Genomic DNA, 21231 nt, shown 5'->3' on the forward strand with positions numbered 1-21231 from the left:
TTTCAGGCATCATCTCAAGCAGAGAAACAATCATCAACCAAAAGTCGGCTCTTTCAAAGAACTTCTTGTAAAGACCACTTAGCAGTTAAGTCAAGGGGGAAACACAGCTTTAATGTACTAGCTTTAGAATGTCTTTCCTTTCTCTAAGGGCTCAAGTCATTGTTTTCACTACAAGAATCCCTCTCAACAAAGGCAAAATTTCTATTTGGTGCTTCTCTACAGAAAGTACCTGGCTTTGCAAGTTTTTGTAAAATACTAATCGACTTACAGGTCACATTTCCCTCCTCCAGTTAAACAGCAGACAATACTTACTGAGGTTATTTACTGTGGGCTGCTTGAGAAGTTTCTGAGTACTTGGCATTCTCTGGCATACATGGGGATGGGATCTAAGAGTGAAAAGCTGACCCAAAACCTTAACATTTGTAAACTTCCACCATGATTGTTAGAAGACACTTGAGTCCTTAGTCTACCACAGAAAAACAGGAAATGAATAGAACCTCCACAAAGTAAGTCTTTTGGGCATTAGGACATCTATTTGCCAGCTTCAGGGTATAGGTCTCCACCTTCCTGTTAACGCTGACCCTAGAAGAAAATGCATCAAGGAGCTGAAGACCTGCCATTATACTTTGGAATGACTTTGGTTACCTCTGGGGGGACTCAGTCCCCCACTTGTACTTTCCAAGGCTGGGGAAGGGGATGGGTGAGGCCATACAGTCTGGTCAGTACAGAAATTAAAGCTGCCAGTGGTGAAGAAAAAAAAGAGAAATTTTTTGTTGCTTAGGAGTCAACAACAGATTGAATGGGAAAAGAATTGTTCAAAGCATTAGTTAATAGATTTTGAAGCCTACAGTAAATATCAAAGACGGGCATTTCAGCTTCAGAAATGTTCAGACTTCATAGTCACTAGAAAATAGCTGTTGTGTTCTGGCGTTTAAAAAGACTGCTATTCAGTAGTAGCTACACATACAGGATTACATATGCTGTACAGTATGTATGGTTTACCATAATGCTTATGGGCACGATCCAGATTCAATTGTGCCATCTCCAAATCTTAATTTCTCCTGTACACGATACACAATGTGCTTTCAAGAGAAAAAGCCTCCCTAGCAAATGATTGTCAATTATAAGAATATATGCAAAACATCCTTTAAACCTAGAATTGGTTAAAAATAGATACATTTCACCTTTGATGTGGCCTTCCCACTGAAGATAAGAGCAGTCCTTAGGAGTTAAACCCCTTTGACAGACATGAAAATCAGCCTAAAAACTGAAGATGACCTTACTGAAAACAACTAGCCAAGTACACCAATTGAACACAGAATGTGACACTCTCTCAATGTGTAATTATAATCAGCTTCAACTGACAATTTCCAGATTATTTTATTTGGGATATACTGTTTTCCGAATAAAATACCATATGGATGATCTGTATTTTTGGTCATCCTCTTTGAAATAAAAAAGATTAGATGAACCTGGGTGTGAATACCACTAAGGAGTCTCAAATACAGTTGTTTATAATCTTCAGCTGTGTGTGAAGGCATTTGAGCTGAAACTGCCTCAGTCTAGGACAGTGGTGCCAACACTATTTCCGTGGGCAGATACGGTCAAGTTACCTTCAGGTAGTCACACTGGCTAGCAGTGTACTGCCACACTAGAATTTTTAAGTATGCACTTAATGGCATTAATGGGTAATAGCATTTGAGTCCACAGCGAAGTGGCATTTCAGGACTGGATTCTTGCCCATGGCTAAGCTCTAGCAACGGGAGACTGCTACAGTACAGGGCGATTTTGAAACTTAAATGGAACCCAAAGAAGGGGTGGCGAGTGGCAGTATATATGCTGAAGGGGATTTCTACCGCATGTCAGCATGGGAAGTTACTGCTTAGACCACAGTGACTACCGTTCTTTAGGAGGACTTCCCCCAGTGACTGCCACTGCTTAGAATATTCTTATGCAAGCTAATTATGGCAGCCACTTGTTCTTTATTATGCAAACAGATGAAAACTCATAAGCCTTGAATGTTTGTACTTGAAAAATGAGATACTGAAAGAGAATGGAAAATCCCAATTTTGCTACCATTGGAGAAACACTAGAATTTTATAAACTAAGTCTGTAAATATGTTTATGTAAAATTATAAAATTCATGTGATGTTTTCTGGTAACCAAGAATAAGCTGACAGTCTGAATAACTTTTACTGTATGAAGCTATAGTGCATGGCATCATACTGTCTTATGTTGGTTTGTGTCATTTAGTTATAGAGAAGTTTATAAACTCGTTCCTCTTTTGTATTGATAAGCCAAAAACAAAATCTTGACCCCAATAATTATTTTAACTTCAGGAATTTCCAAATGCCTTATATAAGGATGAATAGATCCAACAAGCACGTCTATAATACAAAGTAAACTATGATTTTATTGTGAAATTCTCATAGATGGAAAATTAAATTGAATATTTATTCTGTCCATTTCATTTTACAATAATCTTACCACTTATTTTTGTACCATGTATTTCAATTGTCTGTTTAGTGAAAAATAAAGAAACCTATAATTTTTTGGCTTATTTTTAGTTTAATAGTTTTTTTACCATTAAAGATCCCGTAATGTGTTGCCAACAGCCACATCCTAGGCCCCATGTGAAGAATATCTGGCTGCTACTTAAACCAAAGGAAACAATCTTTGACCTCTGTCATCTTAAAATGCTAGTGTCTGCTAGAGACTTCATTTCCCACAGTAAGACAAAAGCAAAGTCTAGGATCTCAAAGGTCCTATTTAACAAAATTTCCACACATGCAAAAATTTCACCGAAATATATTATTTCTCTCATCATTCCCATCTAGCATTCATGTTTTCAGTTAATTTTTAGGGATATAATTTCTATAATTAGGGCAATCAACATTTCCTGCTTTCTACTCTAATGCTTAAACTCCTCCAATGTGAGTTATACAACTATAAAGAATAAAAAAGTTTGATATCTAGAGGTGGAGGCAGGCGATCAGGAGTTCTCGGCTACATAGTGAGTTTGAGGCCACCTTGGGGTACTTGAGATACTGTCTCAAAAAAAAAAAAAAAACAGGGGGCGGGGGGGGGTGACATCTGCATGGAAGAAACATCAGCACACCTTACCTGATCACTGCTGGGTAGGAAGGATGTGCTGCTTTCCACCTCTACCACAGATGACTTTAAAAAGTGTTACCAGTGAAGCCACTTCAAATGGTTTAGAAGGATTGGAGATGAAGCGCTAGGCAGCATACATTCTAAACTTGTTAGTCCATACAATTTGGGCTCCTTAAACCAGTAAAGCTGGTTAAGTCTCTACACAGCACAGAAGCTTCTCTAGGTCATTTGTCAGGTCTATTATCTAGAAAGCAAATACTGGATGCTGCGCTATAAGAGAAGTCTATGCCCTGGTTGTACATACAAATGGCTGTTTTGAGTATAATGCAAAGCTCTATTTCCCTTTAACCGTAAGAATTAAAACAATACTTATCACCATACAGTTTGATATTACTTCCAATAAGTACAATATTTATTAAACATATCTTCAGTTGTTTTGTTACATAGTGTGCAACAAATTACAATATTCTGCAGCCACAAATTATATGCAGAGTATGAAGAAAACTATTAATCAGATAGTGTAATCTTTCCATTTATAAGTCTACAGGGAAGAACTAGCAAATCAGATCTTACATGTAACATCTCACTAAACTTTATGCATGGAAACCGACAGACACTGGTTGTGCTGTTTGATACAAAATGGCTGAACTTCATCTTCAGAAGACTAAACCCAACATCTAAACATGCCAATATAAACATCGAAACAAAATATATTCTGACCAACCAAACATCCTGGTATCAGAAAGCAACAAGGATTACACACGTTATTTTATAAACCAGCACACAAAGGTTTAAAACAGTTCTGAAAATGAAGTTAGCTGTCTTGAGTCAAGGGAATAAAAAAAAGTCAGTATTGACCATTTACAATGTCTGACCTTTGTGGAAACTGTAAGAATCTGTTGTAGTGCAGCTACATACAGTACAATTCAGGCAATTTGTTTTTTCACTTGGGTTCAGATTGCGAATTCATTGCTGTGAGAAAAGGATGGAGGCAAATTTTAGCAGCAGCCTCCACCTGACTGCTTGACTGGAGTGCTCTGAATTTTAACGTTGGACTTCTCTGCACCACCAGCTGTTGCTCCAGGGCCCATTCGCTTTTTAATCTCAGCTGCCATCGTCATGAAAGACTGTTCTACATTCGTTGCATTCTTAGCACTGGTTTCCAAAAATGGAATTCCAAGGGAATCTGCAAATTCCTAAAAGAGTAAATAAAGTACAGTGAACACTGGGAAGTCTTTAGTGTAGTCCAGTCCTGCCATCTGAAATGGAAATGGAGAAGACTAAGTTTTAAAAGTTGAGGTAGTTCAGGCTATTGTAGGACTCCATCCCCATATGTAACTAAAATTCAATGTCTTGAAATTTATTTTGAAATCAAACTTTAAACATACTGTGTTGGTTAGTTTCTGTCAACTTGGCACAAACCTAGACATACTGGGAAGAAATCTCAATTGAGGAATTTCCTTTATCATACTGACCTGTAGCCATGTCCGTGAGGCACCTCTTTCTCTCATTGAGGCAGTCTCATTATGTAGCCCCTGCTGACCTGGAACTCACTATGTCATAGACCAGGGTGGCCTCAAATTCACAAAGACCCTTCTGCCTCCTGAGTACTGTTAAATGTATGTACTTAGTGAGACATTTCTTGCTAATTGATATGAGGGCCCAGCCCACTATGCGTGGTGCCATCCCTAGACAGGTGGGCATGTACTGTATAAGAAAGGTATCTCAGCTAGGTATGGTGGAACAAGGCAGAGGCAGAGGCTCTTTAAAATCAAGGCCAGCCTGGTCTACATAGCGAGTTCCAGGCCAGGTGGGGCTACAGGGAGACCCTGTCTCAAAAAAAAAGGGGGGGGGGGCTAGAGAGATGCTCAGCAGTTAAGAGCACTGGCTGTTCTTGCAGAGGATCTGGATTTGCTTCCCAGCACCTACATGGTGGCTAACAACTCAGTTTCAGGAAAATCCAATGAACTGTTCTGACCTCCTTGGGCACTGTATGACACAGATGCACTTACACATAGGCAGGCAATAAACTTGTACACATAAAAATGATTTTTTTTTCTTGGTCTTTTTGAGACAGGGTCTCCCTGTAGACCAGGCTGAACTCATAGAGATCCACCTGCCTCTGCCTCCCAAGTGCTGGGATTAAAGGCGTGCACCACCACGCCCGACATACAAATGATTTTTAAAAAGGTAGCTGGGCAAGCCAGTAAGCAGTGTTCCTTCATGGTCTCCTTCAGTTCCCACTCCAGGTTCCTGCCTTGGCTTCCCCTTGATAGACTGTAAGCTGAAATAAACCTTTTCCTCCCCAAGTTGCTATTGTTTGTGGTGTTACTGAAGCAAGAGAAAGCAAACTAGAGCACATACCTTTGCTGTTGTGTAGTCTACTACTTTCTTTGTGGTCAGATCACATTTGTTCCCTACCAACAACTTGTTGACATTTTCACTGGCATAGCGATCTATTTCCTGCAGCCACTGTTTAACATTATTGAAGGACTCCTAAAAAGATAAGTCATTCTTAAGAATAATGATACAGTTCTGGGCACAACTAATGATCAAGTGACAGATGAACAGAAGTATTTAACCAGCTTATGAGACAACTCTAGCTATAACTATCATGCAAGGAAAGAAATCAGCTAATACACTACAATGGCAACACAAATCTAAATTATCCATCAGATAGAACTGAAAGGCTTGAAGGTAAAAATAACCTCATCTGAGAGGGAAATACAGTTTAAGGACTCAGGCAAACCCAAATTTTAAACTGAAATTTTAAAATACTACAAAACCTGTCTAACATTGTGCAGAATTCTGGTTTATGAATAACAGCAAAGTGTTACTATTAGACAAGTTAAGAAAAAGAGACCCAAGCTGGGCATAGTGGCGCACGCCTTTAATCCCAGCACTCGGGAGGCAGAGGCAAGTTGATCTCTCTTGAGTTCAAGGCCAGCCTGATCTGCTTTGTTACTGTAACACCATCTTCTCCAGAAACTTACCTGATCTGTCACATCATACACAACTATGATGCCATGGGCTCCTCTGTAATAACTGGAGGTGATTGTTCGAAATCTTTCTTGGCCTGCCGTATCCCACTATTGGAAAACAACCAGGGAAGCCAAACAATTCCATTAACATAGTTGGGGGAAAATGCAGGAAGGAAAAAAAAATAGTTCTGTTTCTGCAGTTATAAATTATTGGCATTTCGTGTGGCAACAGTATTTAATGCATACATTATTAAATTGCATTGTGTCAAATAAGTGAAAGTTCAGAAAAGATGATGCCTACAATTTAGCTAGTTAGGTTCCGAGACCCAAATTTTAAGTTCTTCAAGAACAGAAGTTATGCAAGGCAGTCAGTGTGAATAGAGACCAGTTAACAGAGTGGCGCCAAGACCTATGAACAGAGATAACCCTACATTAGACAGACTCACTGGCGAGAAAGAAGATGGAAAGACCTAATTCAGTTAACTACCAGTCAAAATGGCATTGAATCACTTCAGGTATTATCTTAATCAGAGGAAAAATAATGTAAGGAAGGTTATTCTAAATACCTTTCTAAAACTCATTTCTTGAGGGAGAAAGGCAGGCAGTGCACAAGCCTGATGACTTTAGTTCTATCCCTGGAACCAACCCATGGTTGAAGGAGACCGACTATCAAAAGTTGTCCTCTGTCTGGATGTGGTGGCACATGCCTGTATTCCCAACACTCAGGAGACAAAGGCAAGAGAATCTCTCTGAGTTCAAGGTCAGCCTGGCCTACAAGTTCCACACCAGCCAGGGGTACAATTAGAGACCCTATCTCAAAAAATAACAAGGGTTAGAGAGATGGCTCAGCAGTTAAAAGCACTGGCTGTTCTTGCAGAAAACCCAGGTGTGAATCTGAACCCACGTGGCAGCTAACAATCATCCATCATTCCTGTTCCAGGGGATCTGACATCCTCTTCTGTCCTCTGCAGGCGCTGAAAAACACAAGTGTGCTTACATACATGCAGGCATAACACTCATACACATAAAACAAAAATAATTAAAAATTTTAAAATGAAAGGTGCCCTAAAATCTTTTGAGGATTAGATACAAGCTCCCAAGTACTTTTGACATTTTTGGCCTTTGGAACAGAGTATGTTACTAACAGTCCCAAGGATATTTGTGAGTTTTAGCCATTAGCCAGGCTACTTTTCTTTGGGGTCCTTTTACCCTAACTGCCTAGCCAATTCCTACCTCCTATTCTTATCAAAAAGTCCAAAAGCCCCATAAAAATAAATAAATGAAAGAAGAAAAAGAAAAAAGTGATGGGGAGATATGGGAGGTGTTGGGAGGAAGCGGGCATGGATTTGATCAAAACACCTTATAAGCATGTATGAAATTCTCAATAAAGTTTTTATAAAAGTTAAAATAAAATAAAAAAGTAAAATGGAGAGTAACAGGAAAAAAAGGTGTCGGGGTGCAGATGGGGAGGAGGGTCTAAATATGATTAAGGTGTATTATATGAAATGCACAAAAATTCAATTAAAAATATATATTGAAAATAAAATAGAACATGTCCTCTGACCTCTACAATGCTGTGGCATGCACATGCCCACACTCACACATCACATACAAATACAACATTTAATATTTTTTTTACAGTTTTAATATGTGTTTGTTTGTGCACTTGTGTGTGCATGTTCCCCCAAAACCTGAAAAGAGGGTGGGTGTCAGATCTCTTGGAGCTGGAGTTACATGCTAGTGTGAGCCACTCAACATGGATGCTGGGGATGGAAATCAGGTCCTCTAGAAAAGCTGCAAATGCTCTTAATCACTATGCCATCTCTCCAGCCCCTAAAAAAATTTCTAAAGATAAAAATATAAATCTCATTTTAAGAACACCTTACCACTTAGGCTCCAACACCAAAATGAAATGCTTACAATCAATATTTTAATGTTCTGGGCTTCTTAAAGAAAATTAAGAATACTGAAAAATTAAATTCTTAAATTTAAAAAGCCTTAGTTGTCTTTCTTTAAAAGGATTTTGTTTAATTATATACATGGGGAGAAGGGGTATGTGCACATGTGTGTGGTGCCCAAGGAGGCCAGAAGAGGGTGTTGAATCCCCTGGAACTGGAGTTATAGGCAGTTATGAACTGCCCAGCATGTGTGCTGGGAACTGAAGTTGTCTTCTGCAAGAGCAGTATGTACTCTTAACTGCTGAGCCATCTCTTCAACCCTAAAAAAGCCTTAATTTTTAACAAAGACAATTAGGTGAAGCTGGAGATGCAGCCTAGCATATACAAATTCAATTCTCAACATCAAAAAGAAAAAAGGAGATGAGAATTTTGCTTAAGTTGCTCCTGAACAATGGCCTCTTCTTAAGAAAAGCTTGTCTAATTAGATTAACGACATACTCCACTAAAAGATACTGGTAGACTGAGGGACATAGTACAGGGGTAGTAGAGTATGTTTCTTGTGCTTCAATTCCCAGCAACACAGATACACACATACATACCCCCACACACACCCTACAAATGGGGAAATGGGAGGACTGTATATTAAGGCATTAATGTTAATTCTGCTAAATATAAGAGAATAGTAACATGATAAAATGCAGGTGCAGTATAAAGCATTCTGTAGGAAAAATCATGTCTTTACAAAGCTGGACACAATGGCACAAGCCTGTAATCCCAGCATCTGCACTCAGAAAACAGGTGTAGGAGGAGGATCACTGCAAGTTCAAATCCAGCTTGGGCAAGGCTACATAGTGAGCTGTGTCTCAAAATACTTTAGCATACTCCTGGGGGGATAATAATGTAAAAGTTTTTTTGTATCTAAAAACAAAAATACAGGGGCTGGGGAGATAGCTCAGCAGTTAAGAACACTAGTTGTTCTTGCAGAAGACCCGGGATCAAATCCCAGCACCCACATGGCCGCTAACTGTCATGTAACTCCAGTCCCAGGGGATCTGACAGCCTCTTCTGACCTCCCCCGGCATTGCACAACACAGGTGCACTTACCTACATGCAGGCAACACACGCATAAACATAAAATAAAAATAATTTTAAAAAGTAAAAATAAAAAAAGATACAAATAAAGGCAAGTTTTACTTTTTTATCCAAATGACTGAGGCTGAGAACTCAAATAACTATGTAGATTACTATTACCCCTCAGGAGCCTCTTGATCTCCTTGGAGATAAATGACCTTTGGAGTCTTCTCTTAGCAACCTGTCCCTCTCTGCTCAATGTTTTATTATCACCAATTCTGATGAAGACCTGGCTGTTGTCACTAACCAGATAAACTGCAGTCCTAGAACGCTTAGAAGAATAAAAGCAGCCCAGCAAGATGAAGTGGAAAAGGGTTGAAGGAGAGATTTGCATTTAAACTGTAAAAACACCAGTCACAGAAGTACAAGACACACACCTTTTTTCTTTTGCAGGTCTATGTGTAGTATATGTGCATGTGGGTACAAGGGCACATGGAGACCTAAAGCTGATGTCAGAAGTCTTCCTTGCTCAATCTCCACCTTGTTCATTGAGGCAGGATCTCTCAGTTGAGCCCATAACTCAAGGATATGGCTAGTCTAGCGAGCTTGCTTGCTCCAGGGATCCTTGTCTCCACCTTCCAGAGGCTGGGATTACAGGTAGGCCCCCTTCGCCTATTTGATATCTATGTGGGTGAATTCTGGTCCTCACATTTGGATGGCAAGCACTTTATCCACTAAGCCATCTCCCCAGCCCATACATACTTTTACAAAACAAACCAAGCAACCCAAAATCCAGACTACTAGGTAATACAGCTACTGAGACAGCAAGTCAAGACCCATGCTTTCCAGCTGGGCATGAAAACCCACGCCTCTAATCCTAGCACTCGGGAGGCAGAGGCAGGCGGATCTCTGAGTTCAAGACCAGCTGGGCAACAGAGAGACGCTGTCTCAAAGACCAAAAAAAAAAAAAAAAAAAAAAAAAAAAAAAAAAAAAAAGACTCACGCTTTCCTTTTATATTTCTCAGTGGGTAACAACGAGAATGATGGGTCTCCGAAGTCCAAGAAAGTTTTTGTTTTGTTTTTCTGAGATAAGGTCTCCCTAGATCCCTGGCTACCTGGAACTTGCTACGTAGACCCAGGCTGGCCTCTGATCTCAGAGATCCGCCTTTCTCCTCTGAGTGCTGGGATTAAAGTTATGTACCACCACACTTGGCTCAAGAGACAAAAATTTTAAGAAATTCAGAGGATGATGATATTTTATTTTAGGAATCCAATTTAGAAAACGTACTTAAAAATGAAAGCATAACCTAAACTGCAAAAGGTTTGAAAACTGCTTCCAAAAGGAATGATCGGGGCTGGAGAGATGGCTCAGAGGGTAAGAACACTGGTTGTTCTTGAAGAAGGTCCGGGTTCAAATCTCAGCACCCACATGGCAGCTAACAGCTGTCCATAACTCCAGTCCCTGGGATCCGACAGCCTCTTCTGACCTCGGCGGGCACTGCATGACACGGGTGCACTTACCGTCATGCAGGCAATACACGTATACATGTAAATTAAAAATAATAAAATTTAAAAAATAAAGAACAATCAACTGAGGTAAGGAGGAAGGGTGTGATGACATCTATCTGAAGGGCAGATGCCACCAGAAGAGTAGATCTGCTTCTAACAGCTTCAGAATGCAGGAGAATGAGACAAAAGAAACTGGCTTGAGCTCAATGTAAAGAATTCATAGCTAGAGTTTATTTACAAATGGAAGTAGCTGCTTTGAAAATGATGAGTTTTCCAAACACGTTCATACAACACTATCAAGTATAGTAAAGAAAGTCTTACTGAAGATGAAAGGTGCACTCAAAGTGATCTCTAAGATCCTTTCCAGACAAAGTATAAAATATGAATGTTACACAAATACCCAAATGCTACTGAGATTGATGACCACATATCACATTGGTACCTGGGCTGTAGGTATGAGTGGATCTTTTTCAATTCTGTTGTAGAAAGCTGACACTTTAGATTAATGAGGAGGGAAATCAATATGGAAAGTACCCCAGTTAGTCAATGAGTCAAAGTACTTCAAGCTATGTCTGAGAATCATATCCTTTCAAGTCCTAATTTGGTATACCAGAGTGTGTTCATGTGTGTCAAACACACTTTTGTCATGAATCTTCAACAACAGACTCACATAAGGTAACAAAAAAAAAACTATCGAACATCCTTCCCCCTGAATATGTCATATCATCAGTATACTAATATACTGTCTAAAAGTCTACCAAGGGCAAACACACACAGGCAGAACTACTATGTTTGATTCTCTCAATGGCTTTATGTGCTAGTAAATCGGGTCACATCATACATTTTAGAGAGGACACTGCTGGGAATATGGCTCAGTGACAGCATTCTTACCTAGCATGTACCAAGTCTTAGGTGGAATGCTCAGTACTGGGAGGAAAAAATAATGAGGAAACTCAGTCTCAGGGAAAGAGCTAAAGCCAGCTGGAGAGATCAATCAGCAGCTAAGAGCACTTGTTGCTCTTGCGGAGGACCTGGTTTTGGTTCCCAGCACCCACTTGGTTGCTTACAACTGTCTTTAACTCCAGTTCCAGGGAATCCGATGCTCTTCTGGCCTCCATAGGCACCAGCAATGTACATAGTGCACTTAGATGCAGGCAAAATACTCACAGACATAAAAATAAATTTAAAAGAAAAGCTGGGCATTGTGACACGCACCAGTAATCCCATCACTCTGGAGACAGAGGCAAGAGGATCACTGGAGTTTAAGGTGAGCTGGTCTACATAGTAAATTCCAGGCCAGTCAAGGCTACAGAGTGAGACCTGCCACAAAAAGAAAAAACAAGGGCTAAAGAGATGGCTCAGTAGTTAAGAGCACTGACTGTTCTTATAGAGGACCCAGGTTTGAATGTTTCCAGCACCCAGCCCTCTTCTGACCTCTGCTGGCATTGTATGACACAGGTGCACTTACATACATGCAGGCAATACACTCATACACATAAAATTGAAAAAAATAAAAAAATAATTTAGGAGGCAAAAACCTCATAGAAATAAACATTTGTCTTTACAGCATGTATGACAAGCATACCCTTACAAAGTTTCTTGCAATGTTCCACAGCACTCAGCACAGTAAAGACACACAGAAAAGGCAAGGAAAATTAGATCTTGCACTGAAGAAAGATCGACTTAAAATGCGGGTATCTTGCCAGGTGTGGTGGTGCACGCCTATAGTCCCAGCACCTGGGACGCAGAGGCAGGCAGATCTCAGTGAGTTCAAGGCCAGCCTGGTCTACACAGTGAGTTCCAGGACTGCTGGGGCTACAGGGAGACCCTGTCCCAAAAAAGACAAAAAAAAAAAAAAAAAAAAAAAAAAAAAAAAAAAAAAAGAGAGTATCTCCATGAATGGAAATTTCAACAGGGAGGGCACGGGGTACACTCCAGTGACAAGTAACTGCACACTTTAACACAAAAGAGACTCTGGATTCAATCCTCAGAACAGACGAATGAACAAAAGAAGAAACTTCTTTGAGAAAAGCAATCTTAGGGAATGCTTTTTGGTCTAAACAATTATTTACCAGTCTATCATAGATACATGGCTTAAGAAACTTTACATTCAATTTTGTTAGCATATTAAATATAAACAAAATACACTTTACATTTACCAAAACCATTTCTAACCAGGAACCACTTACTATTTGAAGCTTGATTGTTTTTCCATCTAACTCTATAGTTCTTATTTTGAAATCCACACCAATTGTGCTGATGTAGCTTTCTGTATATGTATCATCCTAAAGGAGAAAAGTTAATGAAAATTAATGTTCAACAAAATAAATTTTTAAAAATTTACTTGCATTATTGTCAGTTTTTTAAAAAGTTAACATTTGATAATTCACTCAAGCCTGTTTCCTGTTCTGATATAAAATACTGATTAGTTAGCAACTGTCTTTTTCCTTTGAGATTTTTTTCAAGTACTGCTATTTTTTTGTACACTTCTTGGCAAATTCTTTACATATGGCATAAAGGAAAAGACTAATTGTCAGACCTCCCCCACCTGACATAAATCATCAATCAGCAAAACTCTTGGCTCTTCCAATACCCTATTCACTTACTGAAAAAGTGTTCATTCTTGTGTGTTTAGAAGTATTTATGGCTTAGGCTATTTTTTTTTGACATAAAACGCAGACAAGTCTCTCTTTAGTATACAACTCAGTGATTTTTAGCATATACCCAAGGTTGCCACAGTTATCACCTCCACCTAACTCCACAATGTATCATCAAAAGGAGCTGTTCTCATAGGCAGCACTCTCCATTTCCCTTCTTCCTTCAGATCACAGCAACCACTATCTCCTAACTCTTGAGATTTGGCTATGGGAACAGTTCATGAATGGAGTCAAAGAAAGTAGCTTGGGGACTAGAGAGATGGTCTACTGGTTAGGAACACTAGCTGTCCTTAGTTCCTGTTCCAGAGGATCTGGGTTCAGTTCCCAACATACATACATGCGGACAGAAAACTCATACATATTAAATAAACAAATAAATAAATAAATGCCAAAAAAGTAGCCACAACTTTAGTCCCAGCACTCGGGGGGCAGAGGCAGGTGAACTCCATGACCTCATGGCCATCCTGGTCTACACAGTGAGTTCTAGGCTATAGGGCTAGAGGGAGACACTATCTCAAAAGACCAAAAACAAACAAGCACAAGGAAAAAAGTGGCTTCTTTCACTTATGAGTATGTTTTCAAGGTTCATCCAGATTGTAGCACATAGAACACAATTAGTTCTTCTGTTTTCTTTATTTTGTTTTGGACAGGGTCTTGCTGTATATAGCTCAGACTGGCTTCAAACATGAATCTCCTACTTCAGACTTCAGAATGCTGAGATTACCAACATGTTCGATCATACCCCAGATTGATACTTGATTTCTAAATTTTTTTATTACTTTATAAGTTTATTGTGTGTATATGTGTGTGCTGTGGTGTGTGCATGTGGACGTAAAAAGACAACTCTTAAGAGTCAGTTCCTTCCTTCTACCATGTTGGTCCCAGGGACTAAACTCAGGTCATGAGGCTTAGTGGCAAGCATCTTTACCTGCTGAGCTGTCTCATTGGCCCCACCATCATTTTTAATGTCATTTGAAAATTATTTTATGTGTATGTGCCTGCATGTATATAAGTGCACCTATGCATGTACTGTCTGGGGAGGCTAGAAGAGAGTGACGTTATCTCCTAGAATTGGATTTATTAGCCTTCATGTGGGTGCTGGGAACTGAACCTGGGTCCTCAAGAGCAGCCTAATGGCTGAGCCATCTCTCCAGCCACAACTTCATTCTTTTGCAGCTGAGTAAGATCCCATTATATGGTGACATTTTGTTTATGTCAGTTGATAGAACTATGTAGTTTCCATTTAGGTGCCAGTATGAATAAAGCTGCTATAAACATATGTATACATGTTTTCATATGAACATGTTTGCGCCTCAGCTTTTTAACCCAATGCTAACTTTTTAAAATTATGCCTCCTGCAGGTATACATCAAGACGTTTTACTGAGAATGAAAACAAAATTATTATCTTTATGTGAAAATCTTTTTTGGTACATATCTGTAATCCCAGTGCTTAGAAAGCTGAGGCAGGAATATCACTGGATATCAAGGTGAGCTTGGTCTGAGGAATTCCAGGCCAGTCAGGGCTACATAGTGAAACTCTGTCTAAAACAAGCCAGCAAGACAGCTCAAAAGATAAAGGTGTCTGCCATCAAGCCTGATGACCTGAGTTTGAGCCCCAGAACCCACACGGTGCAAAGAGGAAACTGGCTTCTGCAAGCTGTCCTTTGACCTCCACACGTGCACCGTCGCATTTGTGTACACACACACGCACACATTAAGTCAATACATGTTTTAAAAAAAAAACTAACATGAAAAGATACAAGAATGAAGAGATCAATCATCACTGAACCGCACAGCAACACATAGGAAGTATTGTGCCAATACAGATGGACCCAAATCTAATCAAGCCAGACTCTGGTAAGAGTAACACTGCCAAACTGGACTTTCTATAGCATAACCTGTGGTGGCCAATATGATGGTCACTAGTCCCAAGTGGCTAATGAAAGGAGGAACTAAAATTAAAAATTTTCTTTAATTTCAATTGATTTAAAGTCAAAAAGTCACAGAGAACACTAGGTGTGGTGACATACACCTTTAATTCCAGCACTCGGGAGGCAGAGGCAGGTGTATCTGTGTGATTTCAAGGCTACCCTGGTCTACATAGTTCCAGGCCAGAGAGAGAGAGAGAAGGGAGACCCTGTCTCAAAAAGACAAAAAATAATAATAAAAAGCAGTTCACTTTCTCCTTCTTATTCAGTCTGGGACCCCAGACCATGGAATGGTGCTGATCATATTCAAGGCAGATCTTCCTACCTCGGCCAACTTAATCTAGAAAGTCCCTCAGAGACAGGCCCAGAGATTTGTTTCCACGGAGATTCTAAATCCCATCAAGTTGGCACCAAGATTAACCATCCCAATGGTGTAAGGTGTGATGTATAGAATCACTGTTGCTGTATTCTCAAATCTCTACTGGAGAGAGAGGGAGAGAGAGAGAGAAGACAACTAGTTAGCATATGGATATCTCAGCTCTAAGGCTTACTTGGAATTACAGAAAAAGGGATAAGGAAATAATCTCAAGGACAAGGAAGCAAAACGACAAAGCTAGGACACTGGAATGTCTACAACAAAGGCAATCACATGAAAACTACATAAACAGACATGGTAAAAAGTTAAAAGACAAAGCAGCAAGCTGGGGAGTGTAGCAGTGGCAGAACGTATGCCTAGCATGCACAAGGATCTCAGTTCAACCCCCCCAGTGCCATAAAAAGGAGAGTAAGCTGCAAGACAACAGAAGAAAACGTATACCCCACGTCTGAATCCTTATTCAAACCAAGCAATAGAGCCCTTGTTTATTATTTTGTGATGCTAGGGTTCAAACCCATGCTAGGCAAGTATTGTACAACTGACCTAAAGCACAACCACAATGCATCACTTCTGAGAGAATCAAGAACATGTATGTATTCTGCAGGCTAGCAATGGCAGTATTGTTTTATAAATAAATATCTGGCTCCGGAAAGTGCTGCATGCTTGTCATCCTAGCTACTTGGGAGGCTGAGACATGAGGATCACTTTAGCTCCCAAAATTCAAGACCAGCCAGAGAAAGACAGCAAGAATCCATCTCAAAACAAACAAAAGTAACACACATGTCCCAGGCATTGTTTCCAAGTCTTTAGTTTGAGCGCTGCAGAGGCAGGAGATCTCTGAGTTTGAGGCTGTTTAGTCTACGTAGTGAGTTCCAGACCGGATAGGGCAACAGAGTGAAAACCCAAAAAGTAGGGGCTGGAAAGATGGCTCAGCAGTTAAGAGCACTGACTACTCTTAGCCAGGCATAGTGGCTGCATTTCTTTAGTCCCAGCACTCAGGAGGCAGAGGCAGGAATACAGTCATACACATAAAATAAAAATATTTTTTTAAAAAACAAAATTACCATTCTTGCCACAACTCTACTGCCACAGGTTTTAAATTTAAAGAACAATTCCTGTGTTATTGATTGCATAGACACTATTTAAAACCTGTGACTTACATCAATGGGCATCCCCAAAAAGATTTTTTCTTATTTTCCAAGACCATTATCATGTATTTCAGCCTGCCCTTGAACTTCTGCCTTGAACTCCCCTACCTTCCAAGGGCTGGGATTTGGGGCATATGACACAAGATCTGGCTCTCCCAAAAAGATATTTTCTGAAACAAGTACTTCAGGCCACAGACCCTTTTATCAAGATGCCAGTTTTTTCACCTACACACAACTGCTAATGTAAACTACAAATTACTCTTAATATCCAATTTGATAAAAATTAAGTGGTATGAGCCTGGTTTGGTGGCACACACCTTTAATCCCAACACTTGGGAGGCAGAGCCAGGCGGATCTCTGTGAATTCAAGGCCAGCCTGGTCGACATAGTGAGTTCCAGGCCAGCTGGGGCTATGGGGAGACCCTGTTTCAAAAAAGACAAAAATAAATAAATAAATAAAATAAACTCTGAAGAATTAATTTTTGTCTAACTAGAAAACACACCACATAAATTATACAAGTAAACACATAATTAATTATGAAGGTGTTTTAATTTCAACTTACTGCAAACCTAAGAAGGAGGCAAGACTTTCCAACCCCAGAATCGCCAATCAGAAGTAACTTGAATAAATAATCACTGCAAAAAAAAAAAAAATCACATTAATAAAAAGCATATAGCATTGTAAGTTCTACAACAAAACACAGCTAAAAACAAAGAACTCATTATGAAGACTACAGCTCCTGAAAAGGCCCATGTATGACTTCAGAAGCTAAAACTAGATCCAGCAGCCCTTCTGATGGATCACTGAACATGTCAACTATCCATTAAAGTGAAGTAGGCAATATCATCTATGATCTCTCAGAAGAGTGAACTTCCTCTTCCAAGTTAAAAATGAAAGGAAACATATGTGATTTGTACTCTTAGAGGACTCATGAGACTTATGCTAAGTCCCAGCTCTCTACCCTATCAGAACAGAAAAAGTAAACTTTCCATTGATCCAGCCAGTAAAATTAGCCTTTTCTGGCTTACGAGGTCTTAACTGTAACCCCAACAGTCACTTGAAGAGTTGAAGATAGGACAACATTAGTTTAAGGCTAGCCTCAGCTACTTAGCAAGTACCAGGCCAGCATGGACTATATTCAATCCGGTCTCAACAAAGCCCTCTCCTTAAAATTCTAAGACCAAAGTATTATTCAGAGCAATCCTCCAATGAAACAGATTTTATGATCCTTTCCTAGAATCTAATATGGTCTAATTTTCCCCTCTTTAAAAAAAAAGCATCATTAACTTCTGCAAGCCCCTATAATATATATTGTACACTAGAAATATGATAAAATCAAAGGCAAAACTTTACGAATATTTTAACCTGTATTAAAGTATTTTTCAGAAACATGGAAAACTAGGTTTTGTGGCTGAAGATACAGCTTAGGGTTAGAGTGCTCGCCTAATGTGGCTAATTTTGGCTGTCAACTTGACACACCTGGGATGAGGGAACCTTAAATGAATAACTTCTTCCATCAGACTGGCCTGTGGCCACATCTGTGAGGCATTTTCTTAATTATGTCCGAGTCCACTGTGGTTAGCACCATCCCTAGGCAGGTAGGCTTAGGCTTTATAAGTAACTGAAAGCAAACCAACAAACAGCATTCTTCTAACTCTTGCCTTGAGTCCTGTCTTAGCTTCCCTTCAGAATGGACTATAAACTGTTCAGATAAAACCATTACTCTTCAAGTTGCTTTTAGGTGGTGTTTATTTATCATAGCAACAGGAAAGCAAACTAGAAAAACTAGCTATTCAAGTCTCCTAGATTCAGTCTCCAGTATAAGCAAAAAAACAAAGGGGGTAGGTGGGGAGGAAAGCAAGGCAGGATCTGAAGCCAGACACAGTACCCAATGTAAGACTCACATATTCCAGGCTACAGAGGAAAACCCTATCTCAAAAGCAAAACAAAATAAGGGAGCTGGAAAGCTGGCCTAGGTGGGTAAGAGCACTGGGTGCTCTTGCAGAGGACCTGGGTTCAGTTCCCAGTACCCACACAGCAGCTAACCACCATTTGTAATTCCCAGGGGATCCAACACCCTCTTCTGGCCTCCATGGGCACTGCACAACATGGGTGCACTTACATATATGCAAAACACTCATATACATAAAAATATTTTTTTTAATTTTTAAATAAAAGCAAAATGAGTGGGAAGGGGAGAGAAGACTGGCTAGGCTCTGGTTATTTATATATCCATCACTATATCTGGCATGCATGCCTATAAGGAACGAGAGTGCTTTATTACATTGTGTGTGCTTGTGTTTGTGTATGTACACATAGAGGTCAGAGAACAACTTGCAGGAGTCAGTTCTTTCCTTTCACCCAGTGGGTCCTGGGGATTGAACTCAGGTCATCAGGCTTGGTGGAGAGTGCCTTTACTGATCTTGCTTGCCCAGGAAAGAGAATATCATAAAGATGCACTTACATCCCTCCTTTTGGCTCTAAGATTACTAAAATAATGGATCAAAAAGAATTCACATTGCCCCAGGAATCTCATGCTGGAAAAATAAACACAATTTCATATACTTCTAACTTGCCAGACCATCTTACAAGATGAGACTTGAAGCCCAGTCAATAACAGATCGAAGATGGGCTGGACACACCTTGACAGAGACTGCTTAGTTATGCATTAACTCTGGCCCTCTACTTAAACCTTACCCTCATGCACTCTAAATATGAACTTGAGGTGTTGCTAGATCTCTCTGTCCCACTTCCCAATGTGGAGACGTTGCATAAATCCCCGTTTTCTGTTTTTCACTATTCAACTGGCTCTTTTAACTGACTTAAGGAAGATAAAGAACTGAGCCTGGCTTGTTAGGGCTGCCCAAGGCAAAGGCTTCTGAGCCTAACTCCAGTAACACCATGGCCAGGACTAACTCAAAACACATCCTTAAAGATTTCTTCCATGACCTGTAGACAGACTGTCCATGATCTTCCAAAGGAATCCCTCAAACTCCTTCCCAATTCTGACCACTTCCATGTTCAAGGACTTTCAAAAACAACCAAAAAAATCAGGCACACCAGCCTAGCCAGGTAAGTGTAGCTCTCATCCCTTACCAAATAAGCTTCCTTTTTCAGCAGATGAAGGCTATTACAGAGATCCAAAAAAGGTCAAAATGCAGAGAATAAGTGACTAATTGGCACATCTGCAATGCAACTCCTATACCCAAGGCTCACAGAATATCTGTGGAAGAGGGGGCAGAAAGAATGTAAGAGCCAGGACCAAGTATGGTGCCACATGCCTTTAATCCTAGCACTCTGGCAACAAAGGCAGCCTGGACTAGCCTAATATGAGTTCCAGGCCAGTCAGGGCTATATAGTGAGGACCTGTCTTAAAAAAAAAAAAAAAAAAAAAAAAAAAAAAAAAAACCATTCAACAATGACTGCCCAAACAAGACTTGCATTGTGACATCAGTCAGCATGCTAACATGCATAGGGAAAATTTCACAAGGCTCTACCCTACCCCTAGATGAAGAGCTACAGGCCATCAATGGCTGCTGAGAGAGGGAGAATCCATTTTCTCCAGGGATGAGCCCCCTGAAAGTTATCCAATCCCAAGTGGTGAGCCCTAAACACAAGGATTTACAAGCAACACTAAATAAACTCAGTAGGTTTTATTTTGTGTGTGTGTGTATATATATATATATATGTACACACACATATATACATATATACACATACGTAGTGGGTTGTATATGTGTAAAAATAATTACAGAAGGGGTCATGATTTTAGAGATGGGGAAAGACGGAGGGATGGAAATGATGTAAATACAGTACTCGTGTGAAATTTAAAACAAAATGGGCAGAGGACTTGTGCAGAGCAACGTGATGAACATAATCAGTAAAAAGAAGGCATTGTGCTGGTGGGGTGTGTGTTTGTGTGTGAATATGGTCAAAGTACATTATGTGTATGAAAATATGAAAGTCAGAATTAAATATACTATTTTATACAATGACAGACATCAATAAAACATCAAATAAAATGTTACTTAAAAAAAAAATCAAGAATTTGCATACTATCTTTAGGAAGGTGCAAATGATTTTCAGTCCTGTGATTTAATTTCAAAAGCAGCTATCTACTTAAAGATGAAATTCAAATATCTATTACAATTTAAATTTTCATTATTAGAATTATATAAATGTAAAAGATACACTTTTAGAGATAATCATTTTTATGAATATTAATAAATCGTGTTACCTAGCTTTTTTTTTTAATTTTTTTTTTACAATTAAAGTTAGTTTTAACAATATACAAAATATTACAGTAATTCAGATTTTTTGGCATAATGATTACAGATTTGATAAATACATTTTATATCTCATAATAGCGATGAGGATTATACAAAAGCTATTAAAACAATTATGAGAATAAATTCTATCGTCACCCAAGTATCTAAAGCCATTTTCCCTTGCGTTCCTCCAGAATGATTTGCTCTCATTCCCCACCTCAACCTGAGGAACCCCAAGAAGACACTTGTTTTTTTTTTTTTTTTTTTCATACAAAATAC

General features: G+C 39.4%; 2 protein-coding genes across 2 annotated transcripts in view; one reads left to right on the forward strand and one right to left on the reverse strand.

The window, feature by feature from the left end:
• The window catches only part of Cep68 (centrosomal protein 68), a 28663-nt gene extending 25593 nt beyond the window's left edge, over window positions 1-3070 (forward strand). Inside the window, exon 7 of the mRNA XM_008850641.3 lies at window positions 7-3070. The gene's annotated coding sequence lies outside the window, so the exon portion shown is untranslated. The remainder of the gene's footprint in view (window positions 1-6) is intronic.
• Window positions 2509-21231, reverse strand: part of Rab1a (RAB1A, member RAS oncogene family) — a 38476-nt gene continuing 19753 nt past the window's right edge. Inside the window, exons 2-6 of the mRNA XM_008850640.3 lie at window positions 17247-17319; window positions 12763-12858; window positions 6108-6203; window positions 5479-5610; window positions 2509-4310 (exon numbers count right to left, since the gene is read on the reverse strand). Of these exons, the coding sequence (XP_008848862.1) occupies window positions 4113-4310; window positions 5479-5610; window positions 6108-6203; window positions 12763-12858; window positions 17247-17319 (595 nt within the window). The 3' untranslated portion in view covers window positions 2509-4112. The remainder of the gene's footprint in view (window positions 4311-5478; window positions 5611-6107; window positions 6204-12762; window positions 12859-17246; window positions 17320-21231) is intronic.

Source organism: Nannospalax galili, unplaced genomic scaffold, assembly GCF_000622305.1.
Source record: "Nannospalax galili isolate Female #2095 unplaced genomic scaffold, S.galili_v1.0 scaffold805, whole genome shotgun sequence".
In the NCBI taxonomy this organism is placed as follows: Eukaryota; Metazoa; Chordata; class Mammalia; order Rodentia; family Spalacidae; genus Nannospalax; species Nannospalax galili.